Source organism: Papio anubis, chromosome 5, assembly GCF_008728515.1.
Source record: "Papio anubis isolate 15944 chromosome 5, Panubis1.0, whole genome shotgun sequence".
NCBI lineage: Eukaryota > Metazoa > Chordata > Mammalia > Primates > Cercopithecidae > Papio > Papio anubis.
The window spans coordinates 172,080,399-172,106,478 of record NC_044980.1 but is presented as its reverse complement, the minus strand read 5'-3'; the positions used below and the strand labels follow the sequence as shown (position 1 = coordinate 172,106,478).

Here is a 26,080-nt window from a genome sequence, read left to right as displayed (position 1 = left end):
GGCTGCTAGATTGAGCTTTCTCAAACCCAGGCATGATCATTTCAGTGTACTTCTTAAAAACCTCCAACAGCTTCCCAAAGCTCAGGATAAAGGGGGATAAAAGCTACACCCTTCAGGCCGGGCGCGGTGGCTCACACCTGTAATCCCAGCACTTTGGGAGGCCGAGGTGGGCGGATCACAAGGTCAGGAGATTGAGACCATCCTGGCTAACACGGTGAAATGCCATCTCTACTAAAAAAAAACAAACAAAACAAAACAACAACAACAAAAAAACAAAATAAATTAGTCAGGCGTGGTGGCGGGCGCCTGTAGTCCCAGCTACTTGTGAGGCTGAAGCAGGAGAATGGCGCCAACCCAGGAGGCAGAGCTTGCAGTGAGCTGAGATCACGCCACTGCACTCCAGCTACACCCTTCAGCACAGCACCCATGGCCTCAAAACCAGGCCTAGCCTCCACTTTCACCTCAGCCATGGAGCATCCTCTGCTTCAGCCACGGAGAGCTGTCTGCCTGTTGCCACACCTGCCAAGTTTTCCAAGTGGACCTCTGGCTATGCAACTTCTTCACCCTTCCGAGACCTTCCCCGCTGCTTCCCTACCTGCCCCTGGCCGGTCCTCTACCAGCGGGCTCTTTGCCATCTGCCCTTCTTTGGGTTCAGTACCTGCCTGCAGATCCTACATAAAGTCCCTGGGCTAATGAAAGTGTTCCGTCTAGAGCCAAAATTCCATTTTACCTGAGAATCCAAGTCTTCTCCTTTTAAGCAGAGATTGGCATCGAGAACATTGAGTCCCACCAGCAGACCGACAATCACCATCCCTTCTTCCTCCATCATTAAAGCCTCAGGCTCATAGAACTCGCTACAAGAGATGGACAGGACAGCGGGATGCTCAGAAACAGCTTCACCATCCCCACTCCTTCCTCACCCTGAATTGCCTTTTCAACTGTGCCCTGGAGCCAGAAGATACTGCTGTGGATTTCCTCCCTCCCTTTCATTTCCCTTCACTGCTTCAACAGCTGCTTTTTCTCCCATCCTCTCTTCTCTTCCTGTGGCTTAGAATGGGCTCGCCCATCCTCCTGTCTAAAGTGAACTCCTCCATGCAGACCCTGGACCCCGGTTCTCCTCATCTCCTCTTGACTCCTGTCACTCTGCCCTCCTGTGTCTCCACTGGCTCCTCGTCTGTGTTGATATGAACTACTTCTCCACTTATGCCCATATAAACAGGAAATGGGATCCCACATCCAAGCATAACACTCCTCCTTCTTGTGTCCCACGGAGGAACATGTGCTGCTTTACTTCCTTGTTGACCAGTCATCGTGACCATTTGCGAGGGGGGGTCCAGCCCCTGCCTGATACTGCTCTGGTCAGCAATGACTTGCTCAGGTACCAAATCCAGTGGCATCCAGGCCACTGTGTGTGTGCGTAGGAACTTTTCTCTTAAGAATTAGTTCATTAGTAAAGTGAGGAATATGGTAATCACCCTGATTTGATCATTATGTAGTGTATACATGCACACAGTATCCCACAAATATGTATAATTTTGTATCGATTATAAATAAAAAATTAATTGAAAAAGAATTAGTTCATTAGAACAAAATCTGTAACTCAAACTTACTCAGTGTAACTGTACTCAGAGTACGTGAAATATTGTAAATCAGTATTTGTCGTGTAAAGCTAAGTGCAATAATGAGCCATGCCTTGAAAACACTGAAAAGCTTGGGTTTTAGGCTATGCTGTAAAATATGTTTCTCAATTACGAGAGCTTTAACTCTGGAAAGAGTCTTCCCTCGTAAATCACCATAGTCTAGAGAAAATTCCTTTTATAATGATGTTTGCTTAGTTATAAATATCAAAAATGAACCAGTCGTAAATTTCCATAAATATTATACACTTATTTTATTTTTTTATTTTGAGACAGAGTCTTGCTCTGTTGCCCAGGCTGGAGGTACAGTGGTGCGATATTGGCTCACTGCAACCTCTGCGTCCTGGGTTCAAGCAATCCCGTTCCTCAGCCTCCCGAGTAGCTGGGATTACAGGCGTGCGCCACCAGCCACCACGCCCCTGCCTCAGCCTCCCGAGTAGCTGGGATTACAGGCGTGCGCCACCAGCCACCACGCCCCTGCCTCAGCCTCCCAAGTAGCTGGGATTACAGGCGCGCGCCACCAGCCACCACGCCCCTGCCTCAGCCTCCCGAGTAGCTGGGATTACAGGCGTGCGCCACCAGCCACCACGCCGGCTAACTTCGGATTCTTAGCAGAGAGGGTTTTACCATGTTATCCAGGTTGTTTTTGAACTTCTGACCTCAAGCGATCCGCCCGCCTCGGCCTCCCAAAGTGCTGGGATGACAGGCGTGAGCCACCGCACTTGGCTGATACACTTATTTTAATTCAAAATGATCTACAGAACTATGTTCTAATTATTATTTTTTTGAGGAGGAATCTCACTCTGTCACCCAGGCTGGAGTACAATGGCGCAATCTTGGCTCATTGCAAATTCCGCCTCCCAGGTTCATGTGATTCTCCTGCCTCAGCCTCCCGAGTAGCTGGGATTATAGGCATGCATCACTACGCCCAGCTAATTTTTGTATTTTTAGTAGAGACACAGTTTCACCATGTTGGCCAGGCTGGTCTTGAACTCCTGACCTTGTGATCTGCCCACCTCGGCTTCCCAAAGTGCTGGGTTTACAGGCGTGATCCACTGCGCTCGGCCTATTATTATTTATTTTTAGACGGAGTCTTCCTCTGTCGTCCAGGCTGGAGTGCAGTGGCGCGATGTTGGCTGTCTGCAACCTCCGCCTCCTGGGTTCAAGCGATTCTCCTGCCTCAGCCTTCTGAGTAGCTGGGATTACAGGCACCCGCCACCATGTCTGGCTAATTTTTGTATTTTTAGTAGAGACGGGATTTCACCATGTTGGCCATGGTGGTCTTAAACTCTGGACCTCAAGCAATCCACCTGCCTTGGCCTCCCAAAGTGCTGGGATTACAGGCATGAGCCACCACACCTGGCCTATGTTCTAATTATTTACCAAGCAAAAGATAAGCAAACGTAGTTGATGAAATACCTTAAGAGATGTTTATTGTCTATAAGCACTTTCAGATAATCTGCCAGTTTCTTCTGCATGAGTGCAAGATAAAGCCAAGCACGGCCTCTTCCCACAGCTGTCCTAGAATTCAAACAGAGCATCAAACTATTGTGACATCACAACAACAAACACGGAAAAGAAACCTGATTTAGCTAGGGAGATACACGGGAAACATACCCTTGTAAATGCAGAGGATACTCTACAAATGGCTGTTTGGGGTTGGGGAGGGAGGCACGTGGCCTGGGCAGGCATCGAAAATGGCTCACCACACACCTTTGAGTACTATTACAAATACAGTTAGATAATGCTTTGCTTATAGTCATAAAATATCACAGGAAAATATCAGGTTAGATTTGTGTAATAGATAAACATTCTTTCAAAAGACTAATGGAGAACTTAGTGCTTGTTAAAGTGCTAAAGCTTATAAAATCTCCAAGGGGTTAGCTCAAAGGTACAATTTTTTTTTTTTCCGAGATAGTCTTGCTCTGTCGCCCAGGCTGGAGTGCAGTGGTGCAATCTCAGCTCACTGCAACCTCCACCTCTTGGGTTCAAGCAATTCTCATGGCTCAGCCTCCCGAGCAGCTGGGATTAAGGCACGTGTCACCACGCCTGGCTAATTTTTGTGTTTTCAGTAGAGACAGGGCTTTGTCATGTTAGCCAGGCTGGTCTCAAATTCCTGGCCTCAAGTGATCAGACTGGCTTGGCCTCCCAAAGTGCTGCGATTACAGGCATGAGCCACTGCATCTGGCCTTAAAGGTACAATTTTATGTTTTATTATTGTGGTAAAATACACAGAACATAAAATTTACCATCTTAACCATTTTTAATCTTACAGTTAAGTAGTGTTAAGTACATTCACAATGTTGTGGAACCAATTTTTTTTTTTTTTTTTGAGATGGAGTCTCACTCTGTCACCCAGGATGGAGTGCAGTGGCACAATCCTGGCTCACCATTGTGATCTCAGCTCATTGCATCCTCTACCTCAAGGGATCAAGCAATTCTCCTGCCGTAGCCTCCCAAGTAGCTAGGATTACAGGCACCTGCCACCACGCCCAGCTAATTCTTGTATTTTTAGTGGAGATGGGGTTTCTACCATCTACCATGTTGGCCAGGCTAGTCTCGAATGCCTGACCTCAAGTGATCCGCCCACCTTGGCCTCCCAAAGTGCTGGGATTACAAGCGTGAGGCACTGCGCCCAGCCCCAGTCTTGAAGGTGTAATTTTTCTGTATTCTAGCATTATCTCCAGAGAAGCAAAAAAGAAAGAAGAGGAAAAAAAAAAGAAAAGAAAGAAAGAACAGGCCTGCATTAAACATTAAAAGAATAAAGGCTTCTCAAGTGCTGCTTGGTGAGACTGTAAACTTTACAACTTCCTTTTTTTTTTGGAGATAGGGTCTTGCTCAGTTGTCCATGCTGCTGAGCAATGGCATGATCATGGCTCCCTGCAGCCTAGAACTCCCAGGCTCAAGTGATAATCCTGTGTTAAGCCTCTGGAGTAGCTGAGACACGCGCTACTACACCCAACTAATGTTTTTTTTGTTTGTTTTTTTGTTTTTTTTTTGTAGCAATGGGGTTTTGCCATGTTGTCCAGGCTGGTTTCAAACTCCTGGGCTCAAGCATTCTTCCCGCCTCAGCCTCTCAAAGTGTTGGGATTACAGGTGTGAGTCACTGTGCCTGGTCAACTGTGCAACTTTCTAGTGGCAATTTGATGACAACAGGTTACCAAAATTCTACATTTAGTAATACATCCTAGAGAAATAACTGAAGATGGACACAAAGATGTATGTTTCCGGGCGGTCACCACATCATTATCACGGTTTGTGGTAACAAGAATTTGAAGACAGCCACAAGGGGGGTTAAACAAAATTAGACATACAACAGAATACGACTTGGCCATTTAAAAAATGATATTGTAGGCCGGGCGCGGTGGCTCACGCCTGTAATCCCAGCACTTTGGGAGGCCGAGGGAGGTGGATCACCTGAGGTCAAGAGTTTGAGACTAGCCTGGCCAATATGGTAAAAGTCCATCTCAACAAAAAATGCAAAACATAGCTGGGGGTGGTGGCTCATGCCTGTAATCCCAGCTACTCAGGAAGCTGAGGCACGAGAATCACTTGAACCTGGGAGGTAAAGGCTGCAGTGGGCCGAGACTGCACCACTGCACTCCAGCCTGGCAGATAGAGTGAGACTCTGTCTCAAAAAAAAAAAAAAAAAAAAGAAACCTAGAAAGTATTAAAAGGCATATACCTGTCTCCTTGTCCTCCACCTCCCCACCCGCCTTCCCTATACATTAATATAGTGTTCTTTAAGTTCATTTCCAAAACATGTCTCTACACATGAAAACTAGTACCAAATATATTCTCTCCCTTTTTACAAAAAAATTTAACGTTTTACATGCAGTTCTTAACCTGCTTATTTTGCTGAGTATCTGTCATCTTGAAAATCTTTCCATATCAGTACACAGAGGACTTCACTTTTTTTTACAGCTTTAGTGTGTCACTGTTGGACAGCACCATAATTTATTTAGCTGGGTTAAAAAAAAACTAGGGTGGTTCTAATCTCCTGTTAGAAATAACGACTGCAATAGATCATTCTGTACATGTGTCATTTTCATGTGTTACATGCGTAGGATAAAATGCACGTAAGTGGAATTGCTGGGTCAAAGTGCAGATGATTTTTTTTTTTGAGATGGAGTCTCACTCTGTCATCCAGGCAAGAGTGCAGTGGCGTGATCTCTGCTCACTGCAACCTCCGCCTCCTGGGTTCAGGCCATTCTCCTGCCTCAGCCTATAGTTCCAGCTATTTGGGAGGCCAAGGTGGCAGGATCACTTGAGCCTGGGAGGTGAAGGTTGCAGTGAGCTGAGAGACTGCACCACCACTGCGCTCCAGCCTGGATGACAGAGAGACCCTGTCTAAAAAAAAAAAAAAAAAAAAATGGCCGGGCACAGTGATTCACGCCTGTAATCCCAGCACTTTGGGAGGCTGAGGCAGACGAATCACCTGAGGTCAGGTGCTTGAGACCAGCCTGGCCAACATGGTGAAACCCCATCTGTACTAAAAATACAAAAATTAGCTCGGCCTGGTGGCAGGAACCTGTAACCTAAGCTACTTGGGAGGCGCAGAGGCAGTAGAATCGCTTGAACCCAGGGGGCAGAGGTAGCAGTGAGCTGAGATTGCACCACTGCACTCCAGCCTGGGCAACAAGAGCGAAACTCTATCTCAAAAAAAAAAAAAAAAAAAAAAAAAAAAGAAACCATCAGGACACTGTCTGTGTAGGTACTTTACTCTTGAGAGAGTGAGCGAGCTGGGCAGGAAGGGTATGAGAAATTGTACCACATGAAGAACAACTGAAGAAGCATGGCAATAGACTTGAGAGGCTCATGCAAAAGGTCATTAAGGCCAAGCGTGATGTCTCACACCTGTAATCCCAGCACTTTGGGAGACCAAGGCGGGTGGATTACCTGTGGTCAGGAGTTTGAGACTACCCTGGCTAACATGGCGAAACCCCGTCTCTACAAAAAGTACAAAAATTAGCTGGGTGTGGTGGCACGCACCTGTAGTCCCAGCTACTCAGGAGGCTGAGGCATGAGAATCGCTTGAACCTAGGAAGCGGAGGTTGCAGTGAGCTGCGATTGCGCCACTGCACTCCAGCCGGGGCAAGAGTGAGACTCCTTCTCAAAAAAAAAAAAAAAAAAAAAAGGGTCATTAAATAAACATTTGAAAGGTTGGCAGGTGCAAAAGGCTTTAAATATATGCGACGTAGGCCGGGCAGGCAGAATTTGCATAGAAGGTTTAAATCCAACCTTGAGAAAAATGCACAGGACTTGGCAGCAATGGAGTTTCATGGGATTTAGAGGGTTTCAGGGCCTAACAGACCCGTGTCTTCTTCCTGCTCCATCACTCACCTGCTGAGGCATCTCGGGCAAGTTACTTAACCACTCTAATCAGTTCCCACACTTGTAGATGAGGACACTAACAGCGATCCTAGAGGACAGCTGTGGAGGATTAAATGAGATAATGAAAAGGAATGTTCTCAGCACAATGCCTGTCATAGAGCAGGCCCTGAGGGCAGTGACTGTTATTATTCTCTGGAAATGGAATAGGCTGGCTCCCTAGGAGAAGGGTCAAATAAACGCTGAACAGTCCAGTCCCGTCTGGGAAACTGTGCAGAGGGTTCTTTTGCATTGGCTCAAGGATCCCTAAGAGCCTTTCTAGATGCCACATTCCATGAAGATGACTTATTTGTGTTCTGGCCTGTTTTTGATTTTGAGCCTAAGCATAGCGATCCCAAGGACAAATCCAGACATGGCAATAATTTGTTAGTCCCACTCTAACAAATTACAAATGTCCCTTGGCCTGGAATCTTCAATCTGGCCCAAAATGTATTATTCAGAAAACTGCCCACCTGTGTCTGAAGCAGTGATTCCAGGAGTGTATCAGTAGTTCCTTTTCCTCCTGAGTGCCCTTTGGTTGACAACACCTTTTCAACCTATTTGGCTTGTGTGGCAAGCAGGAATCACTGTCCCCATTTTAAAGAAAAGGAAACTGAGGCTCAGAGAGAGTCAAATCCTGCTCGAGATCATGTGGATAATGAGCAGCAGAGCTCTTTCCAATTAGAAAGGGCTTCATCAGCAAGGAATTGAGAAATGAGTAAATACGAAGGAGTTTTAAAAATCATCAAATCGGCATAACTACTCACTCACTTTAATTCTGGAAGATTTCTGACACTAGTCGCTATATCTGACGCTTCTGGACAAAGTTTCTCCACCAGCTCCAAAGGACCAAAGAAAGATTTATTTTGGCCAATAAAACTCTTCTTAACTAAAAGGAAAAACAAAAGTGTTATTCATAAGAACGGGTTGCAAAATTTCTTCAGGGACCCACAGCCTCTCCCCCAAAAGCCAAGTGAAAGTGAAAGCTGCTAAACTTCACTGCTTAATCCTTTTTTTTTTTGAGATGGAGTCTTGCTCTATCGCCCAGGCTAGAGTGCAGTGGGCGATCCCAGCTCACTACAGCCTCTGCCTCCCGGGTTCAAGCAATTCTCTGCCTCAGCCTCCTGAGTAGCTGGGATTACAGGTGCCCACCACAACACCAGGCTAATTTTTTGTATTTTTAGTAGAGACGGGGTTTCACCATGTTGGCTAGGCTGGTCTCCATCTCCTGACCTCGTGATCCGCCCGCCTCGGCCTCCCAAAGTGCTGGGATTACAGGCGTGAGCCACGGCGCCCGGCCTCATCTAACACTATTAAAGAAACCTGGCTACTAGAAAATTTAAAACTGCCTATGTAGCTTGCATGATATTTCTATTGTCCAGCGCTGCTCTAGAACGTCGCTTCTGAGGACAGGAGCCTTGTCTGTTCTGTCCACTGCTGGCATTTCAGCACCTAGAACGATGTCTGGCACTGATGAGAAAATGCTGAGCAAACACCCAGCCCGAACTTTCACGCTCCCCAACGCCCCCTCAGGCTCACCTTTCAGCCCGTGTTTGAGGCAGTGCTCCATCACCACAAAGAACTGCTGCAAGGGCGCATGCTCCGCATCCAGGCTGCGGCCCAGGCTCAGAGCCGACTGCAGCAAGACCTTGATGCTGAGTTTCATCATGTGCATCAGGTTGGCACGCTCCTCCATCATCTGGCACTTAGACGCTGTGGGGCAGGTGCAGGGATAGCTTCGTTAGTGGACTGAGTGTGGGGAGGTCAGACTCCGGGCCACGGTGAGAAGACGGGTCCGGCAACAGGCCAGGCGGTCTGCTTAGGGAACGGACGTGCTGGCGGGCGGATAACCGGGCTTCGCAGGTAAGTAGTCCCTGATCCCTAGAGGCCATAGCCCGCCAGCTGGACAGCGGGGCCTCGGGTCAGAAGAGCCACTCGGCCTCCTGCTCCAGAGGCCTCTCCCAGGCGGCTCCGCGCGTTGCTACGGCGACGGCTCTAGCAAGACTCGCCGCGTTTGGCTGCTCCCGCAACCTCGGTTCCGTTTTCGACCAATGGAAGGGCGCTACCTACAGGAAGCCCTGCCCCAAGCTCTTAAGAAGGCGTGCTGGGAAAGCGTCCCGCCCCCAGACATTCCTATTGGGCGAGTCCAGCTCAAGGCCACGCCTACGGAGCTAGTGGGCGCCATTTTGCATCCTCTGGCCCGCACGGGGGCGGATGCACACCCCGCCCAGAAGGCTTTTCCAGCCTTCTCTCTTGCGGGATGGTGCCAGCCGGGTGCCTGCAGGGAAGCATCTTCCCCCCAGTTCCAGGCTCAAATTGTTGTTGCCAATCTTTCGTCCGCTACTAGTGGACAATTTTAGGTTTTACGCACACTTCCCTTGGAGTCAAATGAATTCAGAGAATTCCATTTCAACTCCCATTACCTTGTCGCACTGTTTTGAGGGTATAATAAAGACTGTCTGCAATTATCATCAGATATTTATATGTGCAGGCCAAACGTTCTCTTAAACCCAGTAAGCTGGTATCCTAGAAACGAAAAGTTTAGATCCCAAAGTAAGAGTCCTGGCAGGAAAACCCCGTTCGAAATATTTACCAATGGGATTGGGGGCGGGGGATCGTATTGTTTTTGGTTTGCAGCTGTCCAATTACTACTGAGGTTAAATAACGTCTCTTTATTGTCTCCTACTATTTCTTCTGTGAATTGCTTGCCTTTGTGTTACTGACCTGCATATTTTGGATATTAATCCTTTGTTTACCTGTTTTATTTCACCAGCATTGATTAATATGGACAATTAAAGAGCATATTTATACGTACTATATTTTTATAGTTAACTGCAGTTAAATCTAAAAGAACGATAATATTATGGCCGTGAACTTGTAGTAAAGGTCTTAAATAAATATTGAGACATCCTGGGACTAAAAATTCAAAATTATCTCAGCAAAACCCAAGAAGGTAGGGGGAGAACTCACGGGCAAGAAGAAACAGCCTAAGCATTTCACCTTGGTTATGGAGAGGGTTAAAAGTGGGTTAAGTAAAGCATTTGGTTGGGCGCGGTATAATTTTTTTTTTTTGAGATGGAGTTTCACTCTTGTTGCCCAAGCCGAAGTGCAATGGCGTGATCTCGGCTCACTGCAACCTTCGCCTCCTGAACTCAAGCGATTCTCTTGCTTCAGCCTCCCGAGTAGCTGGGATTACAGGTGTGTGCCACCACGCCCGGCTAATTTTGTATTTTTAGTAGAGACGGGGTTTCTTCATGTCGGTCAGGCTGGTCTTGAACTCCCAACCTCAGGTGATCCGCCCACCTGGGTGTTCCAAAGTGCTAAGATTACAGGCGCGAGCCACCGCGTCAGGCCAGTATAATTATTTTTATACTTCGAGAGAAGCCTATGTATTACATTTATAAATTTTAAAACTTTAATGGATGATTGGCAAAGGAAATAAAAGTTGTAAAACTTCATCAAGAGAAGGGAGAAACTCTGAAGAGAGCAATAACCATAAAAGCAATTTGTAAAAAATCTATCCTTAAAGACACCAAGCCCAGTTCTATAATCTAGTGGTCTTGAAATTGGAATACATATACAGCAGTCTTGCCAAAGCTAGGTATGCCCAGATGTTTTAAGGAACTCAATTGCCAGATTTTCAAGTTTCACAGGCACTCTTTCTCCTCCCTCTAAAGAAGGCCAACTCACTCCATAACCTGTCTTCCTCTTGATACAGTGACCTGGGGTGCACTAGGTTCCACACACCGAATGGAGGGGGAGTCGCCCTTGATGATTAAGTAACCGAAAACGTGAAGACTGATCTTTTACTGCTTTATGGTATTTAGTTAAGCTTGGGCTTGGGGCAGAGGGGTGGTCTCTAACCCTCTGCTTGGGTATCCTGAATTTAGAAAGTTAAATTTTTCTCCCCACAAATCTATGTAATTATGTTCAACCAGTCGCTATCCACAACCCTAAGATGTGCCATTAGCTTGATGGCCATTTTCCATAAATTAAACGAGCCCAAACTGCAGCTAAGTTTTTGATGAAAATGGATTTGAAATACATGATAAACTAAAAGTATTTTTGTCAAAAAGTATTGTATTGGCAATACATTGGCAAAGGTGAATGAAATAAGCAATATTCAGATGTCTGCAACCATTCTGAGTATTCTGGGTTAAACAAAGTGCCTAAGTGAAAGAATAAGACGTGAAATGATCCCTTGATAAGTCTTTTTTTTTTTTTTTGAGACGGACTTTTGCTTTTGTTGCCCAGGATGGAGTGCAATGGTGCGATCTTGGCTCACTGCAACCTCCGCCTCCTGGGTTCAAGAGATTCTTCTGCCTCAGCCTCCCCAGTAGCTAGGATTACAGGCACCCGCCACCATGCCCAGCTCATTTTTTGTATTTTTAGTAGAGACAGGGTTTCACTATGTTGCCCAGGGTGGTCTTGAACTCCTGACCTCAGGCGATCCACCCACCTCAGCCTCCCAAAGTGCTGGGATTACAGGCGTGAGCCACCGTGCCTGACTCACACTTGGTAAGTCTTGGTAAAATTTTTTTTTGGTAACTCCCAAAAGTTGAGAAATTTCCTTAATATGATTAGGCTGCAGGTCAGGTAATTTTCAGTTATTTGCTTTGAATGAAAATAAGGGAACAAAAAATAATTTTTGGCATTAGATCAGTGTGATTTGGGGCATATAACTTGGAAAGAGTTCAGAGATGACCAACATTACTAAAACAAACAAACAAAAAACAGGACTAAAACTGGTGCTGAATTCTATCACACTTTAGCAGTAAATCATATGTATTTGTCTACAGATTTACGCTAATAACAAAAACCAACACCATTCATCTCATTAAGAGATGCAATTCATTGGCTGGGCGCGGTGGCTCATGTCTGTACTCCCAGCACTTTGGGAGGCTGAGGCAGGTGGATCACAAGGTCAGGAGTTCGAGATCAGCCTGGCCAACATGGTAAAACCCCGTCTCTACTAAAAATACAAAAATTAGCTGGGCGTGCTGGCACACACCTGTAGTCCCAGCTACTGGGGAGGCTGAGGGTGGGAGAATCGCTTGAACCCAGGAGGCGTAGTTTGCAGTGAGCCGAGATTGCGCCACTGCACTCCAGGCTGGGCAACAGAATGAGACCCTGTCTCAAAAAAAAAATGCAATTCAAGAAAAATTTATGTATAATTTTTTATAAAAATTATATTTATGTTCCTGTTACCAATGTAGCATTACTAATAAACTTAATAATTCACTCCAGAAAAAAATTTTTTATACACTTAGAGCTTTAGTCATAATAAAAATTTATTAAACTTTAACTTATTTACATACTTTTTGCTGAGACTTATAGGATGACCAATAACACTTTTAAAAACATACAAATCTATTACATTAATTCTATGGAAGAAGTGGAATGGAAATGCAAGTTTAATGAATAAAAGGAAAATGTAAAATTTTCAAATATTAAATAACTTCCTATTTTAAAGATGGATGGTGGTAATTATCAATTCATTAAGGTATTTACATACCACTTGATACATTTCAAAACACAATGTAACAGTTTTATTTTAAAAAGTCAATATTTACACTATGCCAGAAAATGAATTCTGAGCAACTTTGAAATATGATGAAGAATCTTATACATTAACTTTAAAAGGTGGAGTTTTCAGCTGAGAGCAGTGTCTCATGCCTGTAATCCCAGCACTTTGGGAGGCCAAGGCGGGCATATCACTTGAGGCGGGCAGGTCACTTGAGGTCAGGAGTTCAAGACCAGCCTGGCCAATGTGGTGAAACCCTGTCTCTACTAAAAATACAAAAAATTATCTGGGCGTGGTGGTGCATGCTTGTAGTCCCAGCTACTTGGGAGGCTGAGGCAGAAGAATCGCTTGAACCTGGAAGGCAGAGGTTGCAGTGAACCGAGATCGCGCCACTGCACTCCAGCCTGGGTGACAAGAGTGAAACTCTGGCTCAAAAAAAAAAAAAAAAAAAAAGAAGAAGAAAAAAGGCAGTTTGCTTAGGGGGTTACATGAGCAAAAAATGTTAAGACCAGTGTTCTAGGCAATCAGCGCTGAGTGGTGCTGTCTCTGGAAGTGCTGCTGGCAGTGTTTTGCCATCTCATACATCCTCTACTACGGGTGACCTGTTCCCATTAGTACTCAAGTTAGAGGCATGGAAAATTAAACCTGGGACGATCTTTTAGCGGTTTCATCTCTCAATTGTACTGGCTTTATGACCTTGGCCAAACCATTCACATCTCTAAGTTTCATTAATAATAGTTCAACATGACACACAGAATATCACGAAGTTCTACACCTACTGAATTGCTAAATAAATTGCCAGGCCAGTCTCTTGACTGGCAATAAGTGACAAGCCCATTGCTTGCCTGGGCTCAAGCAATCCTCTCTCGTTGGCCTTTCAAAGTACTGGGATTACAGGCGTGAGCCACCTGCACCCCGCCAGCATGTTAATTCTTAAAACACGCATGGTTGTTACTCATCCTTTAGGAAGCATTTCTCTGAAAAGCAAGATGTATTCCTTGTGGGTACATCCTGTTGTTTGTGTGGAAACAGCCAGTGTCGAGAGAGGAAGGCACATGTGTGATGTGCAGAAAAGCTCAAAGATACAATAGTACTGGGGAAGATTTCTGGGAAGGAGGATTTAGTATTTGCCCTTTTTTTTTTTTTTTTTGAGACAGAGTTTCACTCTTGTTGCCCAGGCGGGAGCGCAGTGGCGCGATCTTGGCTCACTGCAACTTCTGCCTCCAGGTTTCAAGCAATTTTCCTGCCTCAGTCTCTCGAGTAGCTAGGATTACAGGTGTGTGCCACCATGCCCATCTAATTTTTGTATTTTTAGTAGAGACGGGGTTTCACCATGTTGGCCAGGCTGGTCTCAAACTCCTGACCTCAAGTGATCCACCTGCCTCAGCCTCCCAAAGTGCTGGGATTACAGGCATGAGCTACCATGCCTGTCCGAATGTGCTTTTGTATGGTTTGATTTTTAAAAATCATGTTCACTTATTACCTTAAAAAAAAATCCCCCAGAACCAAACAGGACACCTATGGACAATGCAATCACATACCAGACCCCACATGGGACAACCTTTTTTTTTTTTTTCTTTTGAGACGGAGTTTCACTCTTGTTGCTCAGGCTGGAGTGCAATGGTGCGATCTTGGCTCACTGCAACCTCCACCTCCCGCGTTCAAGAGATTCTCCTGCCTCAGCCTCCTGAGTAGCTGGGATTACAGGCATGCGCCACCACACCTGGCTAATTTTGTATTTTTAGTAGACATCGGGTTTCTCCATGTTGGTCAGGGTCTCAACTCCCCACCTCAGGTGATCCACACTCACCTCGCCTCCCAAAGTGCTGGTGGCCATGGAGCTACTGTGCCTGACCGGGACATTTTTTTTTTTGAGATGAGTCTCGCCTCTGTCACTTCAGGCTGGAGTGCAGTGTGGCCGGATCTCAGCTCACTGCAAGCTCCTCAGCCCCCTGGTTCACGCTACATCTCGCCTCAGCCTCCTGAGTAGCTGGGACTACAGGCGCCACCTCGGCCCGGGCTAGTTTTTTTTTTTGTATTTCTTAATAGAGACGGGTTTCACCCTGTTAGCCAGGATGGTCTCTCTCGACCTCCTGACCTCAAGATCCACTTCCGCCTGCCTCCCAAAGTGCTGGGATTACAGGCTTGAGCCACCGCGCCCGGCCGACATTTTAAAACAAGTATTCAAAACATTCTGCAGCATTTCCTTTAGCTTCTACCATTGAAAAAATATTAGCCAGCAAGAGTGCTGCTCACATTCAATCTCTGCTCCTAAACTGCTCCCTCTGAAAGTCCTGCCTGTCCACAGTGCTTGTGTAGGCAGATCAGTGGGGAAAGAGACCATGAGTCAGCCTTGGGCCTGGGCCTGGCTGAAGTGGTGTCACTGTCTTTCTCCCAACCTGTTTTTCTTGAGTTACTGCAGAGCATACCGCCCTTGGCCCATTTCCCTTCCCCACCTCTGCTCCTGTCCTACCTGATGGCTTCAAATCCTGGTGACCTTCAGGACCAGCCACATGGCTCTACCCAGCAGTTCCCCAGATTTCATCTCTTTTTAAGCCATGGTCACCATTTTTGCAGTTATTAATACTTTCCTTAAATCAAGTTAATTATTATTATTTTTTGAGACAGTCTTGCAGTGGAATGGTCTCGGCTCACTGCAAACTCCACCTCCCAGGTTCAAGCAATTCTCCTGTCTCAGCCTCCTGAGTAACTGGGATTACAGGTGCGCACCACCACGCCCGGCTAATTTTTGTATTTTTTTTTAGTAGAGATGGGGTTTCACCATGTTGGCCAGGTTGGTCTCGAACTCCTGACCTCAGCTGATCCACCTACCTTGGCCTCCCAAAATGCTGGGATTACAGGCATGAGCCACCATGCCTGGCCTAGTTTCTAAAAATCCATATGGGGTATGTATATTGACATTTTGCAGTTGGTGAAGTTACTTCTCTTTAATTCAGTTTACCTCTTTATAAAACAGGGATAATAATGGTACTCATCACCCTGCGCCATCTGCAGAATTTACAAGGCTCAGTGCAAAATTCCTGGCCTGGAGCAGAGCGCGGAAGTCAAGACTCCCCCTTACTACAGCCCTAATGGATTGCAACTTCCCTGCAGGGATGGGATGGGTGAGAGGCCCTGCCCACTTCCTGCCTAATGTGCTGTGGTACCCGCCACCCTGCCCTGAGATTCAGAGGGTGCAATCCCAACACTGCCTGGGCAAGAGTGGCATCAGAGAGGCTAGGGAGAAGCCCCAGGGCAGCTCTAGGGGGCCAGGGCAGCTGAGAACCTGTCCCATTGGTCTTCACTTAAAAAACACAAATTCAAAGATAAAATTAAGAATTTCAAGCATGGGATACTTCTGAGTGCCTGGCCCTTTCCACCAGAGTGATCAAAGCCTGCATTGACCATACACCCATGAAGTTAGTCCTGCTATCATATAGGGTTGTTGTGAGGAATAAATGAATACTTGTACAGATTTAGGACTAATGCCTGGCACCTCTGAAGGACAATATAAGTGTTGGCTATTGTTTATATCACTTCCATAGATGGAAAACAGGTATTTTTCAAATATGCATTTGTTCAGCAAACACTTACTATTCTGTACCAGGTACTGACACATTTATCTTTTTGTTTCCTTGATTCTGCATTAAAGGAAAGAAATTCTGGCCTGGCGCGGTGGCTCATGTCTGTAATCCCAGCACTTTGGGAGGCTGAGACGGGCGGATCACGAGGTCAGGAGATCGAGAGAATCCTGGCGAACACGGTGAAACCCCGTCTCTACTAAAATACAAAAAAAATTAGCTGGGCGTAGTGGTGGGCGCCTGTAGTCCCAGCTACTCGGGAGGCTGAGGCAGGAGAATGGCGTGAACCCGGGAGGTGGAGCTTACAGTGAGCCGAGATCGCGCCACTGCACTCCAGCCTGGGCAACAGAGCGAGACTCCGTCTCAAAAAAAAAAAAGGAAAGAAATTCTATCAAGGAAGAACTAACATTTATTATTTGCTTACTCCTGCCACGAAATATCTAAGAGGCCTCCAGGGGATGCCATGCCTTGACTTTCAGTATTGACTGTCAATGAGTATGCAATTCAGCATCCACTGATGTGTGGAAATCTCCGGAAAAGGTGTCAAGCTAGAGGGAAGTAGATTCCCGGGCTGCACAGGCTAGCATCACCCTCTAATACTACTTTCCACTGCCAGGATCTCAAAACCAGTCAGCCTTTCAACTTTACTCATTAATCATTCTTGACCACTGCAAATCTCACAATTCACTACCTGGGGTCAGTGCATCTACAGCAAAGGTACCAGTGGATGGGGAGGAATCAGGAGGCCTCAAGGGTGTGCTATGATGCTCCTTGGAAGGCACCACCACCTTTCCTCAGCTCTGTCCCAGCATTTTCTATGAAGTTGGCAATGTTCTATGCTGTGCTCTCTCATACAGTAGCCACTGGCTACACACAGGCTACTGAGCACTTAAAACGTGGCCGCTGTAATCGAGGAACTCACTTTTGTGTTTTTTTGGAGACGGAGTCTCGCTCTGTCACGCAGGCTGGAGTGCAGTGGCGCGATCTTGGCTCACTGCAACCTCCGCCTCCCGGGTTCAAGCGATTCTCCTGCCTCAGCCTCCGGAGTAGCTGGGACTACAGGCGCCGCCACCACGCCCAGCCAATTTTTTGTATTTTTAGTAGAGACGGGGTTTCACCGTGTTGGCCAAGATGGTCTCGATCTCTTCACCTCGTGATCCGCTCGCCTCGGCCTCCCAAAGTGCTGCGATTACAGGCGTGAACCACCGCTCCCGGCCGAGGAACTCAATTTTTAATTCAATTTAAAAGTACTCAATTTCAATTTGATTCAGTTAGAAATTGAGGAATTCGGCTGCGGGCGGTGGCTCAAGCCTGTAGTCCCAGCATTTTGGGAGGCCGAGGCAGGTGTATCACGAAGTCATGAGTTCAAGACCAGCCTTGCCAAGATGGTGAAACCCCGTTTCTACCAAAAATACGGGGTCGGGGGGTGGCTCACGCCGAGCATGGTGGTGGGCGCCTGTAGTCCCAGCTACTCGGGAGGCTGAGGCGGGAGGATAGCTTGAACCCAGGAGGCAGGGGTGGCAGTGAGCCGAGATCACACCACTGCACTCCAGCCTGGGCGACAGAGCAAGACTCGGTCTCAAAAAAAAAAATAAAAAAATAAAAACAAAAAAGAAAAACACACACACACAAACATATGCGTGCTGCTGTATTGGATAGCACAGCTCTGGACGTCTGGCGTTGGAGGGCTAAGTTAAAATCTTACCATTACTGATATGCTGGCACTCTATTCATTACAAGGGCTGAAAAGTCTTTCAGAGATCATCGGGTGACTTTAAAATCCCCATCTCACAGGCAGGGGTGAGCGGAGGCGCCGCTGGTCCGCTGCGCGCAGGGCCCACGCCCTCCCGACACCCGCCAGCGCTCCACTCCCGCACTGAGCGGCTGAAAAGCAGAACCGTGCTGGCTCCGTGCCGTGTGTGGAGTTACTACAGAGTTTCGAAGCCCGGACGCGCACACGTCCTTCAGCTAGTTAGTGGGAGAGCATAGAGGCGCGGGAGCGGGAGCGCGCTCAGGCACGCGGGGCTGCGGGGGGCGGTCTCGGCTGGGCCGCCGGAGTGAAGACCCACGCGCAGCCAGGCGCCGTCCGCCGGCCAACAGCTCGCGTAACCTCCCCGACCGGCCGGCGCCCTCCCAGCCCGGCCCCCACCGCGCCCGCGCCAGCGGCCAGCGGGGACACGCGGGTCCGCCGCGGGACAGACCCGGCCCGAGCCTACCTGCGCGCGCCGTGCCGTCCCCGCTGTCCCCGCCGCCCAGCCCCGCGGCCGCGCGCAGCGCGCTCCCGCAGCTCGCCGACAGGTTCCCGGTGGCCCTGCGTGCCAGGGTCAGGATGGGCGCCGACCAGCCTTCCGCCGCCCGCGGCCTCGTTGCGCTCCGCAGGTCGCCCGGGCCGGGCAGCTGGCTTCGGTCCACGATTTCAAACTCTTCTCCCGGCTCCAGCTCTGACCCAGGCCCCGGCCCCGGCCCCAGCCCCGGCTCCAGCTCCCGCCCAGCAGTGCAGCCGCCTTCCCCGTCGGCCATCTTGACCGTGTCACGTGACCCAGCGGGGTGGGCGCGGCCGGGCACCGCCTTTCCCTTCGGTAGGCGAGATTTTTCTTCCTCTTCACCGCCCGCCTCGCCTTCCTTCAGCTTCGAAAGGTTTGGGAAGGTCCAATAACATAAAAACTGTGCGTATTCCCTGCCGCCGGCAGGACGTGTTCGCGGGGAAGTTCCTCTTGAACTTTCTTCCAGGACCGTTGTGCCCCCTGCGGCGCTTCGCGGGGTTCCGTGGCCGTTGTTTTCTTTGTGACACCATTTCCTCTTTTAAATTTTCATTTCATGTTCTATGTTTTCCACTTCGTCATTTTTCTGCAGCACTCATCAAAACAAGCCCCGAAAGGGCAACTAAGGAAACGCACAGGCGAGGCAGGAAAGCGGGAATTTGTTTTTTTAAATGGCTATGACGGCTTGGCAAGAGTGCACGATAGTGGACCGGAAATCAGAGCTGGCTTCTCCTATTAATTAGTTAAGTGGGATAACAAAAAGCTGACCTCATTATTAACTAAGATTTGCAGTAAGGACCACATGGCAGATGTTAGCGATTGTGACTACTATCTCTAGTATCCAACTATGTGGCCTGGCTAAGTCACTATACACTCAGTGTTTCCTCACTTGGAAAAGAAGGGGATTTCACTAAATACAAAGGAAAATTTTGACCAGCTTGGCCAACAGGAGGAAACCCCATCTCTACTAAAATACCAAAAAAAAAAAAAAAAAAAAAAAAGGCCGGACGTTGTGGCGGGCAGCTGCACGCCTAGCTCCCTGGGGGGCTGAGAATGGGAGGATCGCTTGAGCCCAGGAGGTCGAGCCCATAGTGAGCGGAGATCCTGGCCGCTACACTCCAGGCTGGGCGACAAAGTGAGACCCTGTCTCAAAAAAAACACTAAAATGTCACTGGCACTTAACACTTTGCAAACTGAGGCAACATGAGCCACACCAAACCAGCAGAACTGTTTTGATTCCCAGAATGTTTAAAAATCTTAAAAGTTGTTGCCGATATGTAGAAATCAGAAGATCTCACATAAGAATCTGGATTTTAGCTTTCTCTGGAATCACTGGAAGGTTTAGTAAGTCATGGTATATTCCCTGATGGCAACAAATTTGGGAATGAACTGTGCTGCCCCTTTAGAAGCCCACCTGCTCCCTGGACCTGTCTTGGTCCAGCCCAGTTCACTAGGTTGCATGGTATGTCTGTTCCCTGAAAGACCAGTTCTCAGTGAAGAGATACCACTTCATCTAGGAGTGTTTTGGGAATTTGTGGAATGGCACAATCTCAGCTCACTGCAACTTCTGCCTCCCAGTTCAAGCGATTCTCCAGCCTCAGCCCGTAAGCTGGGACTACAGGCATCTGCCGCCACACTCGGAATTTTTGTATTTTTAGTAGAGACAGGGTTTCGCCATGTTGACCAGGCTGGTCTCAAACTCCTAGCCTCAAGTGATCCGCCCACCTCAACCTCCCAAAGTGCTAGGATTGCAGGTGTCCGCCACCATGTCCGGCCAGTGAAATCATTTTCTGAATGATGCAATATGACGTTTTCTTGCCAAAAATATTTGCCTAGGCTGGGCATGGTGGCTCACGCTTGTAGTCTCAGGACTTTGGGAGGTCGTGGTGGACAGATTGCTTTGAGTCAGGAGTAGAGACCAGCCTGGGCAACATGGTGAAACCCTGTCTCTACAAAAAACAAAAACTAGCCAGGTGTGGTGGCTGGCACCTGTGATCCCAGCTACTTGGGAGGCTGAGGCTAGAGGATTGCTTGAGTCCGGGAAGTGGAGGTTGAAGTGAGCCAAGATCGTGCCACTGCACTCCTGCCTGGGTTACAGAGCGAGACTCTGTCTCAGGGGAAAAAAAAAAAAAAAAAAGTTTGCTTAAAAACACATCAGGTATGTGGAGCAGCACTGTCCAACAGAACCCTCTGAGGTGATGGGAATGTTCTCCCTCTGCACTGTCCAGTATGATAGCCAGTGGCCACAAGCAGCTACTGAGCACTTGAAATGTGGTTTGCCTGACTGAGGAGCTGAATTTTACTTCAGTTAATTTAAATTTATATGTGGCTAGTGACTACCGTACTGGCCAGCACAGCTTGAGATGTAGCTTTTAGTTTGCAGAAAATGTAGAGGAGAAAGGAGGAAGTTAACACAGCACCTGTTGTAAACCCCAAGAACAACCCTGATGAGATCAGAGCAATCTGCTGGGAAAGACATTTTTTTAGTTGGGGAACTTTGAATATGGACTAGATATTCTAGATAACATTATGGAATTACTGTAAATTCTGTTAAATGTGATAATGGATTATGCTTACGTAGGAAAATGCCCTTTTTCTTTTTTTTTTGAGACAGCGTCTCGCTCTGTCGCCCAGGCTGGAGTGCAGTGGCCGAATCTCAGCTCACTGCAAGCTCCATCTCCCGGGTTCCTGCCATTCTCCTGCCTTAGCCTCCCGAGTAGCTGGGACTACAGGCGCCCGCCACCACGCTGGCTAATTTTTTCTGTTTTTAGTAGAGACGGGGTTTCACTGTGTTAGCCAGGATGGTCTGGATCTCCTGACCTCGTGATCCACCCACCTCAGCCTCCCAGAATGCTGGGATTACAGGCGTGAGCCACTGCGCCTGGCCTGAACTGGATAATTTTTATACTTTTTCTATCTTCTTGTACAGCACACGGTCCAGTAGAAATACAATGCAAGAACACACGTGATTAATGTTTGTAGTAGCCACTTAAAAAAGTAAAGAAATATGTGCAATGAATTTTAAGATATTTAATTCAATATGTTCTAAGTAGTGTCATTTCAACATGTTATCAACATAAACATGAATGAAATATTTCACCTTCTGTTTTTGCACTACGTTTTTGAAATCTGATATTTTGTATTGATAGCACTTCCTAATTCAGACACGAAATTTTCATAAGAAATACATGATTTGTATTTAGGTTTCATACAATTTACAATTCAAAAAGTAGATTCACATACGCGAATCGTTTCAAACATACCTCTGGGCCCAGCGCCTCGCCCGGCCTCGCCCGGTGAAGTCAGCGCTGACTGCAGCCTGCGGAGCGCCCGCCCGTGGTCCCCGGAGAGGACGCCTCCGACGCAAGCGCAGAGCCCCGGGGAGGGGCGGGAAGCCGGAGGAGGGCGAGGGGCCCGAGGACGGCGATAGGGGCGAGAGGGGCGAGGACGGCCGAGGGGGGGCGAGCGCCGGGCCGCCGCAGCCGGAGAGAGCCGCCCCTCCTGAAGGCCGCGGGCAGGTGGAATGAGACCAGCGCGGACAAAGGGCGGGACGCAGAAGACTCCTCAGGAGCGACTTGGGAGCGGAGACCGCCCTGGGGAAGCTCCGCCTCGGATCCGCGTCCACAGACCCGGCGGCCTCAGACCGGGCGCCCGGGGAAGAGGCAGCGGCTGTGAGCACCGCGGTGAGGAAACCAGGCTCCTGCCACGCCCAGGCCTTAAGCCCCGACCCCAGGGCATTCGGGAGCGGGTCTGCGTCCGGGACCAGCACCCTCTGGACGGGAGCGCTGCCTTTCTGGGGTCCTCCAGCTGAAGGATGCGATTTGCAAGAAACCCGCTCTGCAGACCTCGACAGCGGCGGGGAGCCCCAGGCACTTGGCGGGGTGCGGGGACTTTGATGTGGCTCCCGCGCACCCACCCGGCACCGCGTGGATTGCAGGCGCGGGACGAGCTTGAGTGGACGCTGGGTTCGCTGAGCCCCCCAGAGGCTCCTCGCCGTGGGTCCCCTGTGCCGCCTTGGACCCCCCAGAGAAACCTTCCTCCTGTCAGGGGAGGCCAGGCCAGGCGCCAGGCCTGAGTGTGCCCTGGACGGGGATTTCTCTGTGAACAGCCCATCATCCCATCATATCCATGTTATCTTAGCCTCGTGTTCTGAAGAAACACGAATGTCATGCACAAGCGTGGATTTTAGCGCGTTTTAAATTGTAATAGGACTAACTCCAAGGAAGCTGGAACTTGAAGCAGGCTCCAAGCAAACTTTTGCGTCACCCCCCACCGTCCTCCAGGGTAAACTGAGAAGCATAGTTAATTGGTTTTCCACAGGTATTTGCCACTTGTCAGATGGGCTGATCTGGATGTAACCACGTAATTCCTGGAACCCAGTGAGAGTCAGCTTCCTTTATGGGCGTCTGACAAGATGTGCTCAGAGTCAAACACCTTGAAGATCTTTATGGAAACAACTTTTGATGCTTTATCAAGATGTCATTCAGGGCTCTGAACAGTCGAATATGTTGAAGTGGGCTGTTAGGTGGTTGGGTTTACTTAGTTATACAGTGTGCATTTGGTACTTGTCAATAGCGCAAGTAATGATATTGCAAAAATAAAGAAAACCTTTGAAAAAGAAAAGCAGCCCGGCACGATGGCTCATGCCTGTAATCCCAGCACTTTGGGAGGCCGAGGCAGGCGGATCACGAGGTCAGGAGTTCAAGACCAGCCTGGCCAGCATGGTGAAACCCCGTCTCTACTACAAATACAAAAATTAGCCAGGCATAGTGGCCCGTGCCCAGGCAGGCTGTTCTGGAAGGGGATGCTTGGCTCTCCAATGCAGTGTGGCCATTTGACTGTGATATCACACTGCACAGTTTAATGACTGAAATCAGACCTGTTGTTGTTGGAGATGACTGGAGGATTTTTTTTTCTTTTTTCTTTTTTTTTCCTGAACGTAAGTAGGTAAGCCATGAAGATACCAGATTTCATTCAGGGACTCGGAACCAGCAGCAAGGAGCAGGCTGCAGGGAGAAAACAGTTGGCTCTGAAGTACCCCAGACGTCCAGCTTGTTCAAAGTAAGCAGCAATGGCTTTGAGATCACAAAAACAGCCCTTTAACATCCAAGTCAGTTAGTAGAAACCCCTAAATACCATGTGGCAAAAAAGATTTGAAATTTACTTAAATATTCAGTTTATTTTCTCAGATGGGACCTTTTTTTTTTTTTTTTTTTTTTTTTTAAGACAGAGTCTCACTCTGTCGCCCAGGCTGGAGTGCAGTGGCGCCATCTTGGCTCACTGCAACCTCTGCCTCCCAGTTCAAGCAATTTTCCTGTCTCAGCCTCCTGAGTAGCTGGGACTACAGGCACGAGCCACCACACCCGGCTATTGTTTGTATTTTTAGTAGAAACGGTTTCACCATGTTGGCCAGGCTGGTCTCAAACTCCTGATGTCAAGTGATCTGCCCGCCTCGGCCTCCCAAAGGGCTGGGATTATAGGCATGAGCCACTGTGCCCCGCCTGGACTCAATTTTTAACACATATTTTTAACGCTAGCTTTTGTGCTAATAAAATTATGGATGGAAACTGAGGCCCTCAGAGATGCCATCAGCCTTGATCCCTTGCTCCTATTCAAAGATCTCGACGTTACCAGAGATTCCTTGGGGCAGCCGGACATTCCTGTGTTGAGGAAGCGTCCACTCGCGCGCCGTGGGAACGTTGTAGATTGTGCTGTGATGAAAACTCCCTGTGAGGCCCCGGTGCCAGGATCCACTGCTGGGTGCTTTGGAGGGTGGGAGGTGGAGGCGTTTCCGTTTTGCTTGGGGGATCAGCCTCACCCTTTCTTTCTCCTTTTCCTCTGGGCTGGTGCTCAGATGGTGAGAGCACAGGGCTGATGAGGTGGGCCCTGGGGTGGAACCCACGGCCCCCTCTGACTCCCAGGAGACCTGGCCAGCTGCAGCGGTCCCCGTGGACCAGCAGAGGGACAAGAGAGGAGCTGACGTGGAGGGGCCGAGGCCCACTGGGGGCTCCTGGAGAGTCCGTCCGCCTGTGGACAGCAGCTCAGGGCTTCAGCTGCTTCCGGAGAGGAAACACCGCTCCCTAGACTGAGGCATCGTTTTGGTTAAAAAAAAAAAAAAAAAAAAAATTGTTTTCACCTTGGTATAGATTTTTGTTTGTAACAATATGTTGTGACAGTTACCACTATTTCTTTTTCTTTTTTTTACATTTTTGAAATTATTTATAGAGATGGGCTGTTGCTACATTGCCAGGCTGGTCTCAGACTCCTGGCCTCAGTGGTCCTCCCACCTTGGCCTCCCAAAGTGCTGGGACTACAGGTGTGAGCCATGGCAGCTGACCTGTTTTTCTTTATACTACAGATGTTATCTGAAGCTTTAAAGCCTCCTGGAGTGAGAGCTAGTTCATAACCACGCTGTTTGGAGAGAAGAGAACTACCTGGAATTCTTGTTCTCCCAAGATGTGGAATTATCATCCCAACAACAGCCGTCCCTCGCTCTGTCCTGAGGACCCTCAGGTGTGGCCCATCCATCACTTCAGTGTTTCCCTCCGTCCTTGGTACGCTCAGGTGTGGCCCATCCACCCCCTCAGCGTTTCCCTCGGTCCTGAGGACCCTCAGGTGTGGCCCATCCACCCCCTCAGCGTTTCCCTCTGTCCTGGGGACCCTCAGGTGTGGCCCATCCACCCCCTCAGTGTTTCCCTTGGTCCTGGGGCCGCTCAGGTGTGGCCCATCCACCCCCTCAGTGTTTTCCTCTGTCCTGGGGACCCTCAGGTGTGGTCCATCCCCTCAGTGTTTTCCTCTGTCCTGGGGCCGCTCAGGTGTGGCCCATCCATCCCTTCAGCGTTTCCCTCTGTCCTGAGGACCCTCAGGTGTGGCCCATCCACCCCCTTAGCGTTTCCCTCTGTCCTGAGGAGCCTCAAGTGTGGCCCATCCACCCCCTCAGTGTTTTCCTCCCATGTTCTCTATGTTTTGTTTCCAATCTTCCCACACAGGTGGAGAGAGGAGGGGATCCCATTGCCTGTGAGGAGGACACGGCTCCTGGGTGGGCCCTGCAGATTGTGAAGTTCAAGTCATAGCTCCTGGGAAGGTCTCTGTGTGTCAAGATCGTGGGGGTGAGACAGATGCAGGGACCACACTCTGCCCTGCTCTGTACCTCTGAGTGTTGATCCAGCTGCCTTGTGACCAGGGCACTTAGAAGAACCGTAGATCCTGCAAGAGGGCAGGTTTGGAGAGCGAGATGAGCATGCTTGAGGGATTAAAGTGTAACTTGAACCACTGCCTTGCAAACTGCGTGAGGGTGTGCAGGTGTGTGTGTGCTGGGAGGATGTTTAGCAGCCTCATGGAGGGGTAACTGACATACAAGAGAACAAGGCTGGGCGAGGTGGCTCATGCCTGTACTTCCAGCACTTTGGGAGGCCGAGGTGGGTGGATCACCTGAGGTCAGGAGTTCGAGACCAGCCTGACCAACATGGTGAAACCCCGTCTCTATTAAAACTACAAAAAATTAGCCAGGCGTGGTGGTGGGTGCCTGCCGAGATTGTGCCACTGCACTCCAGCCTGGGCAACAGGAGTGAAACTCCGTCTCAAAAAAAATTTTTTTTTTGATCAATTTTGACACACGTACGCACCTGCAAAACCATGAGCATAGCGAAGACCAGGAGTAGCACTACTCCCAAAGCTTCCTCGTGCTTCTTTGGAATCCCTTCCTAC

At 48.6% G+C, this 26,080-nt stretch overlaps 1 protein-coding gene and 1 long non-coding RNA gene across 5 annotated transcripts in view; one reads left to right on the top strand and one right to left on the bottom strand.

The window, feature by feature from the left end:
- The window catches only part of RUFY1 (RUN and FYVE domain containing 1), a 65,033-nt gene extending 45,684 nt beyond the window's left edge, over positions 1-19,349 (bottom strand). Inside the window, exons 1-5 of one of the 3 annotated variants that reach the window (XR_002522900.2) lie at positions 18,329-19,349; positions 8,547-8,720; positions 7,779-7,896; positions 3,057-3,158; positions 731-854 (exon numbers count right to left, since the gene is read on the bottom strand). Coding sequence is in view for 2 of the 3 variants with exons in the window: in XM_021940065.2 (XP_021795757.1) it covers positions 731-854; positions 3,057-3,158; positions 7,779-7,896; positions 8,547-8,720; positions 18,329-18,632 (822 nt within the window). In the remaining variant the exon portion in view is untranslated. The remainder of the gene's footprint in view (positions 1-730; positions 855-3,056; positions 3,159-7,778; positions 7,897-8,546; positions 8,721-18,328) is intronic. The other 2 variants (XM_021940065.2, XM_021940064.2) reach the window with 2 other exon arrangements.
- Positions 19,350-23,073: 3,724 nt separating this feature from the next.
- On the top strand, positions 23,074-25,650 carry LOC108586563. 2 transcript variants are annotated; one of them, XR_004183938.1, is made up of 3 exons: positions 23,074-23,434; positions 24,732-24,927; positions 25,363-25,650. It is a non-coding gene; the product is annotated as an uncharacterized LOC108586563 (long non-coding RNA). The 2 variants fall into 2 exon arrangements; XR_004183939.1 differs by lacking the exon at positions 23,074-23,434 and adding an exon at positions 23,829-24,102.
- Positions 25,651-26,080: the final 430 nt, after the last annotated feature.